The sequence below is a fragment of the Salvelinus alpinus genome, chromosome 5 (genome assembly GCF_045679555.1).
Source record: "Salvelinus alpinus chromosome 5, SLU_Salpinus.1, whole genome shotgun sequence".
NCBI classification, from domain to species: Eukaryota; Metazoa; Chordata; class Actinopteri; order Salmoniformes; family Salmonidae; genus Salvelinus; species Salvelinus alpinus.
In genome coordinates, this window is record NC_092090.1 from 84,654,221 (window position 1) to 84,666,341 (window position 12,121).

General features: G+C 40.4%; 1 protein-coding gene across 4 annotated transcripts; it reads right to left on the reverse strand.

Moving 5' to 3' along the window:
* Window positions 1-11,468, reverse strand: rfk (riboflavin kinase). 4 transcript variants are annotated; one of them, XM_071403884.1, is made up of 4 exons: window positions 10,864-11,395; window positions 5,743-5,894; window positions 4,668-4,776; window positions 1-2,990 (listed from the first exon to the last, which is right to left on the reverse strand). In XM_071403884.1, the coding sequence occupies exons 1-4, from the start codon at window positions 11,003-11,005 to the stop codon at window positions 2,839-2,841; spliced, it is 555 nt and encodes a 184-aa protein (XP_071259985.1). In that variant the 5' UTR covers window positions 11,006-11,395; the 3' UTR covers window positions 1-2,838. The 4 variants fall into 4 exon arrangements, with proteins under 4 accessions (XP_071259985.1, XP_071259988.1, XP_071259986.1 ...); XM_071403887.1 differs by having other exon boundaries at window positions 2,274-2,990; window positions 4,674-4,776; window positions 10,924-11,468; XM_071403885.1 differs by having other exon boundaries at window positions 2,274-2,990; window positions 4,674-4,776; window positions 10,864-11,392.
* Window positions 11,469-12,121: the final 653 nt, after the last annotated feature.

Below are 12,121 nucleotides of genomic sequence, written 5' to 3' on the forward strand. Positions count from 1 at the left end.
CATCTTTGTACGTTTAATAAGAAAAAGGGCTCTATTCCAGCCGCATCGCTTCAGCTTTATAGCTTGAATAGAGCCATAAAACTTCAAGCAGGATCATACAGCAGGGTTCTGAAAATGATGAGCCCAACACACACAATGGGTCCCTGAACACAGACCCATGGTTAACTGTGATGACAAAATTACACAGTTACGCTTTCTCATATTTTTTTTTAATTCAAAACTATATCTCAGGACATGTTACTTCGTCAACAATTACAGTATTGCATGGTCTGATTTTGTTACATACAAAAGAACTGTCAAATCTGTATGCCTTCACAGTGGAAATAACAAAGAATAGTTTGTACTGGAGGTCTGGAAAATCCAAGTGTTACTTGGAAAGAATTTGAATGATTTACGAGGCCTATCCAGCTAAAACACATTTTGGGAACAATTAACAGTCTGCCATCACACACTTTATAAAGGAACAAACAAAAGCAGAATACAAATGGAAGAACAAAAGTGGAGAAGAATCAGGTGACACTGGTTCATGACATTGTCTGATTCTACTAAGCACAGTCTCAACTGAGCTAGATGTTTTCCTTGTTTAGTGATGAGATCATATGTTGGCTGAGGGTGGTGGTTCGGTGCCAAACTGGAGAGCAACCCTACAACACTATCACTACCAGATGCCTTCGAGTACAGTTACCTAATCCAACACTAATGCATAGGCTACTTGATCATAAATATGAGCCATGTTTTTGGATAGTTCAATGAGAGCTTCTAGCTACACTGATTTATAGAACATCTCTGACCAGTATGTATATAAAGGGCACAACGATCAAAACACAAGCTACAAAACGAGCTGCTTCGTGGTCTGGGGAGGTTTGTATTGTTTATACAATTACCACAGAGTACACTGACCTCATTAACCAGACCTTGGCCTTCAGAGTAATGCCATTACAGACTGAAAACTGGAGCTGGGAAAAACAGAGACAAACAAAATGTCCCTTCTTGAGTTGTGTTTGCTTACTGTATGTTTTACTACAGTAGTATGGTGATAGCTAGCGTTACAAGATAAAAGTATACTGGTTTAATGGAATAACTGCTTATAATATCTTTATATGATTGGATGCTAAGATAATACATGTAGTAGCAGCCATGTTTTACCAATCCTCTTCCCTGGTGCTTGTACACAACAAACTGATGATAGGGAGTCAGATTAGTCACAGACAATGGGGTGCCCTGGGTTTCAATTAGCAAAGATTCTGCTGTGTTTGTTTGTGAGAAAATGTATGTATATGTTGGGCTGTGACAATATGTGTGTGAATGTGTCCCTCTATGGTATTAAGGCACAGTACTGCCAACCAGTCAGGCGTATAGGTCCGGGGCACAAAATAATTAGTCCCCTCTTCTACAACTGGTGCTCTGAGTCACTATTCTAACCAGAAACCTTCCCTAAGGACTTTTAGGTGCTAGCGACTAGATGCTTACCTCAGTCATTTGCATAGCGTTCAATATGACATTGTATCGATTTACATATGCATCCATCAACTGCTTACTACATACAGTACATTTTCTGCATGGTATGGATGAAGAGGAATTTAAGGTCAGCTGCAATAAAAAGGCCAGGATATCTTTTTGAGAGGAATATAGTCTCTTATTTCCAGATTCGGTCTACGAAAACAGTAATATATTATGAATAGCCATATTTTTTCCCTCTGCCAATATTAGAGACTCTTAAATACAGTACATCTCAAATCACATGAACTCACAACTCATTTTGAACTAGGCTATTTACAGGCGCTATAAAGCACTACATATGTATGTTCCTCGACACTCTGTCCTCTGAGAAAACGACAAAAAAAAACATGCCCACCGCATCTATCGGTAGAGAATCAGAGGCCTGGACTTACTCCTCTTGTACCATATCATTGCTCATCTCAGTGGAATTAGGGTCCAAACATGGTTAAGCCAGTAAAAACTACATTGTTGAAACTTTCAGACACTTAAGTGGGGTCATTTGGTTATTTTCTACCTCACAAACCTTAAATAAAATGTCCCTCATTTCTGAGGAGGTAAAATGCTGGATTTGACCAATGAGGAACTATACAAATGAAGGACAGCAGAAAGCTGAAGCTGCATTGACATTTTCTCCAACCACGTAGCTCAAAATCTGAGGGGGTAGGGACAGGGAATAGATACTCTCATTCACAGATTTGTCTACGAAAACAGTAATATATTATAAAAACTAGCCATACTGTACATCAAATAAAATAAAGCACATGAATTCAGCGAAGTGTATAATGCAATTATTTAGCCTAGATTACATGCAATTGAGGACTTCTCTGCTTCAAGGCAGACATTTTTAATACATCTGAATATGAAAAGGATGAATAAACTTTGACGGCAAAGCTGAGACTAAACTCCAATACAAAACGACCATTCATTTCTATTAGCAGTGGTTTGATGGTACAGGGCTTGTGACGAGACACAATTTGTTCCCCCTCAACACACAAAGATCACATTCACTTCCTGGAGTTGCACATTATCTTGCATTAACTTGGTCGTGTTCATTAGGGACCAAACTTGTCCGACAAAGAAACTCGTTCTCCATTGGAAAACTTTTATAACGGTTTTTGGTATTGTGCCCTAATGAACACGACCATGGTCTAAATGTAGCTTCAGGTCAGATACGAAGATTTGATCCTCAAAACAAAATCTCTACAGAGGACTGAATAAGTGGCATATTGGCCATTGGTGTGGTAGTGATTACAGAGAGAAAGACAGAGCAGAGGATAACATACAGGAGAGCCCATTAGCTGTCGAACAACAGACAGGGTTGTGTGATGTGCTCAGAGGTCAGTGGCCGTTCATGATCTTGTTGGATGTTGTCATGGACGTGCTGGCGGTGGCTCTAAAGAAGTTGTCCTCTTTGAGTTTGAGGTGTTCAGGGAGCTCCAGGTTTCTCTTGGCCTCCTCAATGTCATTGTTGATTGCTGCTATGAGGGCGTCTGCAAAAACAAAGACAGGTGTGAGAATGTGTTGCCTTAGGTCTCTGAGGATTGCAGTGTGTGTACAAGGATGGGGGAAAGTGTGTGTGTGTGATATAGATTTATACAGTACCAGCCAAAAGTTTGGACACCTACTCATTCAAGGGTTTTTCTTTATTTTGACTATTTTCTACATTGTAAAATAATAGTGAAGACATCAAAACTATGAAATAACACATATGAAGTCATGTAGTAACCAAAAAAAGTGTTAAACAAATCAAAATATATTTTATATTTGAGATTCTTAAAAGTAGCCACCCTTTGCATTGATGACAGCTTTGCACACTCTTGGCATTCTCTCAACCAGCTTCATGAGCACCTGGAATGCTTTTCCAACAGTCTTGAAGGACTTCCCACATATGCTGAGCTCTTGTTGGCTACATTTTCTTCACTCTGCGGTCGAACTCATCCCAAACCATCTCAATTGGGTTGAGGTCGGGTGATTGTAGAGGCCAGGTCATCTGATGCAGTACTCCAACACTCTCCTTGGTCAAATAGCACTTACACAGCCTGGAGGTGTGTTGGGTTATTGTCCTGTTGAAAAACAAACGATAGTCCCACTAAGCACAAACCAGATGGGATATCGCTACAGAATGCTGTGGTAGCCATGCTGGTTAAGTGTGCCTTGAATTCTAAATAAATCACTGATGGTGTCACCAGCAAAGCACCCCCACACCTCCATGCTTCACGGTGGGAATCACACACGCAGAGATCATCCATTCACCTACTCTGTGTCTCACAAAGACACTGCGGTTGGAACCAAAAATCTAAAATTTGGTCTCATCAAATGAAAGGACAGATTTCAATTGCTCTTGTTTCTTGGCCCAAGCAGTCTTTTCTTCTTATTTGTGTCCTTTTAGTAGTGGTTTCTTTGCAGCAATTTGACCATGAAGGCCTGATTCACGCAGTCTCCTCTGAATAGTTGATGTTGAGATGTCTGTTACTTGAACTCTGTGAAGCATTTATTTGGGCTGCAATTTGAGGTTGGTACCTCTGCCGCAGAGGATAAGTTCATTAGAGTTAACTCTGGGTCTTCCTTTCCTGTGGCGGTCCTCATGAGAGCCACTTTCATCATAGTGCTTTTATTTAACCTTTACTTAACTAGGCAAGTCAGTGCTTGATGGTTTTTGCAACTGCACTTGAAGAAACTTTCAAAGTTCTTGAAATTTTCCGCATTGACTGACCATCTTAAAGTAACGATGGACTGTCGTTTCTCTTTGCTTATTTGAGCAGTTCTTGCCATAATATGGACTTGGTCTTTTACCAAATAGGGGTATACCAACCCTACCACAACTGATTGGCTCAAACACATTAAGGAAAGAAATTCCTCAAATGAACTTTTAGACGGCACACCTGTTTAATTGAAATGCGTTCCAGGTGACTACCTCATGAAGCTGGTTGAGAGAATGCCAAGAGTGTGCACAGCTGTCATCAAGGCAAAGGGTGGCTACCTTGAAGAATCTCAAATAACACATTTTTGGTTACTACATGATTTAATGTGTTATTTCATAGATTTGATGTCTCCACTATTATTCTACAATGTAGAAAACAGTAAAAATAAAGAAAAACCCTTGAATGAGGTGGTGTGTCCAAACTTTTGACTGGTACTGTATCTCACACACGTACACCAGTACTCACTCTTACCAAGCGAGTCATAGCTCCTCTCTGGACGGATGTAGCCCACCATGACTACACTGAGGATCTGTCCATAGAAATCTTCTTTAAACGTGTGTATCACATGAGTCTCCTGCAATACACATCAATCAATAAACATCTGAATCAATAACCATCAGCACGTGACCACTACAAGTCCCAATAAACATACATACTAAGGAAAACAAAGCAGTCAACACTACCACCAAGTCTGATTCTCTTCAGAAATCACAGTCTTCATATCCACCACAAAACACACTAACAATACAAGTCAAATAAGCATGTTTACACTTGGGTTGGGCAGGTATACAATCATTTTGAAATAACGGAGGTATGATAATAAATGTCAATGTTTGCACTTTTTAAAACAAATACCTGCAATCAATGTGTGCACTGGTTGAAAGACAAAGCTACTTTTTATTCCCCAACGCAGTGAGTGTCATCTTATGTCAATGTCCACAAACCTATGTATTGACATAGGTCTTTGACAAGCCATAGTCACGGCACTACTTCCGCTAAAATGTCTATGGCAGGGTCATCACTAGTTAACAAAGGCACAGTCATAATTATGGCTAAACCCCGCTCATTTCTACAATATCTCTTGAAAATGTATTTTAAACCTAACTAACACCACACTGTTAACCCTATGTCTAAACCCTAACCTTAAATGATGTCTAAAATGCGAGCCAATTTTGACTTTGTGGCTGTGTTAACTAGTGATGACCCTATGGCAATGTGTGTGGAGATGGGTATAACGTATACCAGGATAATACCATATAAGGTAGTATGACATCATACTGGGATAATACCGTATAAGGTAGTATGACAATCTGAATAGCGTCCAACACTTTGTAGAGTCCATGCCAAAACTAATTGAGGCTGTTCTGAGGGCAAAAGGGGGTGAAACTCAATATTAGGAAGGTGTAAGTCGCTCTGGATAAGAGCGTCTGCTAAATGACTTAAATGTAAATGTAAATGTGTTCCTAATGTTTGGTATACCCAGTGTATATAAGCTTAAATACTTTTATATAGACTATATGGGTGGGCGAGCTGGACTTGCCATGGATTTCTTGGAGTTTTTGTAGTAGGGGTTCCAGCCGATGCTCATCACCATCTTGTGAATGTCTCCGCTGCCCACGCATGCCCAGCCATAGTAGATCCCTGTGCTGATGTCGCCAGGGAGGTGCTCCACCACTGAGTCTGGGAAGTTGGCTGATCAGAAGAGACATTAAAAGGACATTTAAGTCAATCAATCCGATGTGTCTGCAGTGAGTGTCCATTTGATCACTAACCCACTCAATAAAAAGGACAACAAAGGTATTTCCATGTTTGTCTGAAAAGGGTAAGGTTGACTTCACCGGCAATAGTCTTAACTTGACAGTATTCTTATTGACCAAGTAGTCGCATTCCATCAAATGCATTTCTGCCCGACCTAGTAAGGACGCTTTTATCATCTTTCATGTTGGAAGCAGAATCCCTTTAGGCTTCCATGAATGACATTGAAAACAAAGCAATGTGTTCAGCCAAAACCAAACAGCTGTACTGGCTAAGGTCACACACAAGAGAAACGGGTTAGCCTACCATCAGTAGCCAAAAAGAGCCCAGAAAACAGACTTTGAGGGAAGAGGTTGCTTATATTCTAATACCTGAAAAATGTTGGCCAATATGCAAAATGATTATTTGTGATTTCCGTTTGAAGGCTTTCCCCATCTGTGTGGGCCTACTGATGCAACAGAGTTTTGACCATAGGCGCAACTTTCACTGGGGACATGACCCCCCCACCCCACACATTCTGAAATTGCATTTTTTGTCCCCAGTGAAAGTTGTGGTAATTTAATGGTAATTCCAATTATTGAACCATCGATTCTATTCTTGGATGATATAATGTATAAATGTACACCAAGGTAATTCTTTGTCATGTCTCATCTGAGCAGGTGGTGACAGGGGTCTCAGCAGAGTCAGGCAACCACGGAAGACAAGTCTGACAGCGTTGAGGTGAACTTTTGCATATACAATAATTTATTCTCTCTGTGCAGCAAACACTGGACAAGCCAGAAGCATCACAGATTGAAACTATTTTAAGGCAGTCTGACAAACCTCTAAAGTTGATTTGCCAAACTGTATCAAGGGTTGAGAGGCTTTTCCAGATTACACAAAACATGTCAAACAAAAATGTGAGAAAGACCTGGAAGACACTGATGATGAATGGATACAGATATGTTTGAATGCCCAGTCATGTTCATATAATCTCAGACAGACAGTTGAAGTCGGAAGTTTACATACACTTAGGTGGAGTCATTAAAACTTGTTTTTCAACAACTCCACAAATTTCTTGTTAACAAACTATAGTTTTGGCAAGTTGGTTAGGACGTCTACTTTGTGCATGACACAAGTAATATTTTCAACAATTGTTTACAGACAGATTATTTCACCTATAATTCACTGTTTCACAATTCCAGTGTGTCAGAATTTACATACACTAAGTTGACTGTGCCTTTAAACAGCTTGGGAAATTCCAGAAAATTATGTCATGGCTTTAGAAGCTTCTGATAAAGGATGTTAATTAGCCTGAGTCAATTGGAGGTGTACTTGTGGATGTATTTCAAGGCCTACCTTCAAACTCAGTGCCTCTTTGCTTGACATCATGGGAAAATCAAAACAAATCAGCCAAGACCTCAGAAAATAAAAATTGTAGACCTCCACAAGTCTGGTTCATCCTTGGGAGCAATTTCCAAATGCCTGAAGGTACCACGTTTATCTGTACAAACAATAGTACGCAAGTATAAACACCATGGGACCACGCAGCTGTTATACCGCTCAGGAAGGACACACGTTCTGTCTCCTAGAGATAAACGTACTTTGGTGCGAAAAGTGCAAATCAATCCCAGAACAACAGCAAAGGACTAGGATTAAATGTCAGGAATTGTGAAAAACTGAGTTTAAATATATTTGGCTAAGGTGTATGTAAACTTCTGACTTCAACTGTAAATTACTGCAGTTTAAGACCATCCATAGAACACACAGTACTATATGCCAGTGAAACTGAATATCATGCACTCAGAAATATAATTCCTCTGCCGGAGGTGGTGAACATAGGGGACATATATTTGCATGTTATGATCTTGTGAAGGCTGGCTGAATTCTGGCAAAGAGTATGTTATTTTATCTCTGCATGTCTAGATTCTCCCTTCTCCATTGGAAATGTTGATACTGGAGACTTATCAGAAGATACTGTGTAACCTAGCATTTATAGCGGCTAAGAAATGCGTTGCCATTAATTGGAAGGTTGGTTATCCTCCCACAATGCATGGCAGAAATGTAAAATTATGTATCACTAGATTTGATTTATTACAAGATTAAGGGTAAACTATGAAACTTTCATAAGGTCTGGGTGCCTTGTATGGAATACTGTATGCCTAAAGGGGTCTATATTGAAAACAGTAAATCTTTTTAGGTTGCGCAGTCACAAATAGATTATTTTCATGGCACACGAGACACCAGTCTGATTTGTGCCCGTCTCAGTGGATTAATCCATTGAGGAGGCCGGGGGATACCACGGTCCAAGAATATGGGGATTGTGACTCAGATGCACAAGGCACGTCTCTAACTAAAATGTGTTGTCTCCCGCCATTTCGTTGGTATCTCATTGTGTGCATTGTTAGCTGTGTCTATCAATTAACCATTACATACATCACCAGTGGTAGACTACATTTACCATTAATTCCCATTATTTCTCATCTGTAATGTTTGGTTATGGTAATTCATGTTAATGCATTGACTATATCATTATTACGGTCATTTACCGTTCTCATTGTCGGAGTGGACATGTGACTTGCAGAACTCAATCTATGCTACACTTGTGAGAAACAAGTTTTTGTTTATTTATTTGTCAATTTATATTCTGTGTATTTTGTTTTTAACGCTCCTGTCGACTTAGTTCACTCTGTCCGTAACAGATTGTAGTTTTGGGAACAGAAAACTGTAATGAGATGTTTCATCTTTGAGTAAATTATCTCGTTCCATCTTCTCCCACTGCTGGCCACTAGGCTTCTGCTAACTACCATATTTGGTACTGAGTGGAAAAGCCAACTGAATGCTTCACATTTATACATCCGGTGAAATATATCTCTCATTGTTCCATCTGTGGTATAACGGAGTGGAATAAGGTTTGTAGACTTTACCCTTTGCTAAAGTTTTTTTTTTAAAGGCATTGTTTAGGAGTGCAAAGGCAAATTGAGTTATAGCACACACGCACTTCACACAGTTGGCGTTCCATAACATGTGGTCCACACGGCTCGTGTGGCAAAATACATTTACACATGTGTTATTCAATCATTGCACCCACACGGCTCACGAGCGTCCTACTTGTGAAGCTCAACGCGCTGCAAGACCTGCCTCTCAAATCTCCTCATTGGTTTTTAGGAGCATATACCCACGTGGATGATTGAAAGATGAACTGAGGTCCACACTCCAGTCGGTTGTAGTAATGTTATAAAGTTGGTTGCCAAACGCCATATAAAAGTCCAAAGAAGAAAAAGAAGCGTAAAGTTAGGAGGAGATGAGACAAATTTGGTTTACCATTTTATCTGTGGATTAATTGTCAGAGTAGAGAACCTTGTGCATTTCAGGTAAAATAACAACCCAATGTTTATATCCCAGGACAAATTAGCTAGCAACAGCAAGCTAGCTAGCTAAATTGCCATAAATGTTTAATGCTTTTTGACCTGTCCCCAAATTAATATAATTGGTTCAGAGTTTGTTTTGATATTTCGACATTCGTGTCCTGGGCGCATCTGGTGTGGGTGAACAAAATCAATTTGTGCGCGCGGTCTGATCAGCATGTAACTTAAATATCCAAATATGTGCTACAACGCGCCAATAGGATATCGCTAGCTCGTGTTTGGTCTGCCCACCTCCTTGCTTGTTCTGCCAACTATGACTAATTTGTTTCCATCTGAAAAAAATCTTTGGTGTAACTATAGGTCAATCAACACAGCTTCAGTAGTTAGCGTTTGTGGCTACAGTAAATAACGTTAGCTAGCAAATGTGAGTTGTACATATAACATGTCAAATATCTTTCGGGCAAGTCCACCACTAGCTAGTAAAACAACAACGTTATAACTTAGCTAGGTAGGTAACTCGGGCATGGACTTGGGTTTCATTGTTTCAGCGAGACATCCCACTCAATGTTTTTCTGGTTTATATACAGTCAATGAACTAACATGCTGACCAAACCTGGCCATTGCACGCACATTGATTTTGTTCACCCACACTAGCTATCAGGACACGCAGGTTGAAATATCAAAACAAACTGAACCAACTACATTAATTTGGGGACAGGTCGAAAAGCATTAAACATTTATGGCAATTTATTTGCTATCGCTAGCTAATTTGTCCTGGGATATAAACATTGGGTTGTTACCTGAAATGTACAAGGTCCTCTACTCCGACAATTAATCCACAGATAAAACGGTAAAACGAATTAGTTTCTCGTCATCTCTCCTCCTTCCTCAGGTATCTTTTTAAAAACGTATTTGGACTTTATACAGCGCATTACTACAACCGACTGGAGTGTGGATGTCAGTTCATCTTTCTATCACCCATGTATATGCGCCTAAAACACTAATGAGGAGATGGCACGTGGGTATATGCTCCTAAAAACCAATGAGGAGATCGGAGAGGCCGGACTTGCACCGCGTTATGCTTGACACATAACTTTTTTATATTTTAGCGACTTGCCACGCACACGAGCAGTGTGGTTGCAATGATTGAATAACATGTATGTGTACATTTATCGCGTTGCGAGCAGTGTGGTAAGAATGGCAGGCTAACTAACATTAGCTAGCTAGTTATGTAACCGGTAGCTTGCGACACAGACATTGCAGACTGCTAACGTTAGCCTGGCTGTCTAGCAAACGTTAACTACTGTTGGGAATCCTACTTCAGTCAAATCAAAGGGAGTTAAAATACTAAATTAGCTAGATACCTAGCTAAAAGTACTAACGTTAAATAGTACGTGATACAACGCAAACCAATGTTGGCTAACGCGTATGTTGCTAACAGCAGTAGGTAAGCAGTTAGCTATCAAAACAGTGTTAACGCTATGCCGGTGAAGCTTAACGTTAACACACAATCATAAACAAAACATTTTGTTAACTAACGACATGCCATCGAAGCATACCGTTAAGACAAACATCTTGGGTGATAGCTATCCTTGTTAATGTGGACGTTACGTCGTTACCTGTGGGAATCCCTAGTTCTTTGCTTCCTCGTCCGAATCCTCGAACGACTTCCCCCCGGGAGAAATACGGAAGACAATTCATGTCTCCTTTCCAACTGGGGACGGCTTTCAGTTTAGCGTTAGTTAGATAAAAGGTTTGCGGGCTACCTAGTCAAGCCTATACAGTGTCTCAAAAAAATATTTCTGTATCGTTAGCTAACAATACGCACTGCCGAGAATGACCTCGAAAGACAGCTAGCTAGCTAGCTAACCACTGATAACTAGCAACAGAGATGATTCCTACTCAGCGCAAGGACCACAGTTCGCCCTTTAATGCTGAACGCCGAAAATGACAGAACAGCTATTTGCTATGCTAAGTTAGCTTGATATACTTATCTTTCCTCCCGTTGCGCTTTGGCCAAGTACCTAGCTAGCATATTTGAAGTTGTGAATGTGATTGTGGCCGATTCTTCTTCTGGGGATTTTATATGGCGGTTAGCAACTTTAAGGTGCATTACCGCCACCAACTGGACTGGAGTGTGGACATGGAAACCAAGACTGTTCTCAGAGCAGGTCTGTGGGTTTTTACTAGTAAATGTTATTTTTAGTAGCAGGTGAGGAGAATTAACGTGGTAGGTTAAGATAATTAGGTTAAGAAAAGGGTTAGCTAAAATGCACAATTGTCCTCGACGTGACTCAAACATACAGTATCTAGCTACAACCAGGTCTGCCCTTAGAATCAATCAAATTGAGTTATAAAGCCCTTTTTACATCAGCCGATGTCAAAGTGCTATACAGAAACACAGCCTAAAACCCCAAACGGCAAGCAATGCAGATGTAGAAGCAAGGTTTTCACTAATGCCATACTGCTAAAAACGCAGTAGGCATAAAAGAAATGGAACAGATTTGGAAGGTCGGGGGGAGTTTGATGCTCTTCGTTTGGTGTGACGCAGACAGGGTAGCGTGACTGCTGAAACAGAAGAGTAGTCGTCCGTTCTTTTTAGTTTTTTAATTCATATTTAAAACATACAATCTACCTACAGTAAAGCCGCTCAACATTTACATTACATTCAGTCATCTAACAGACTCCCTCCAAGAGTGACCCACAGAAGCATCCAGGGTCAACGTCCTGCCCAAGGGCACGTCGACAAATCTCCCAACAAGTCGAAACAGGGACCCGAACCAGCGACCTATCGGCCACTGGCCCAAGCTCCCAACC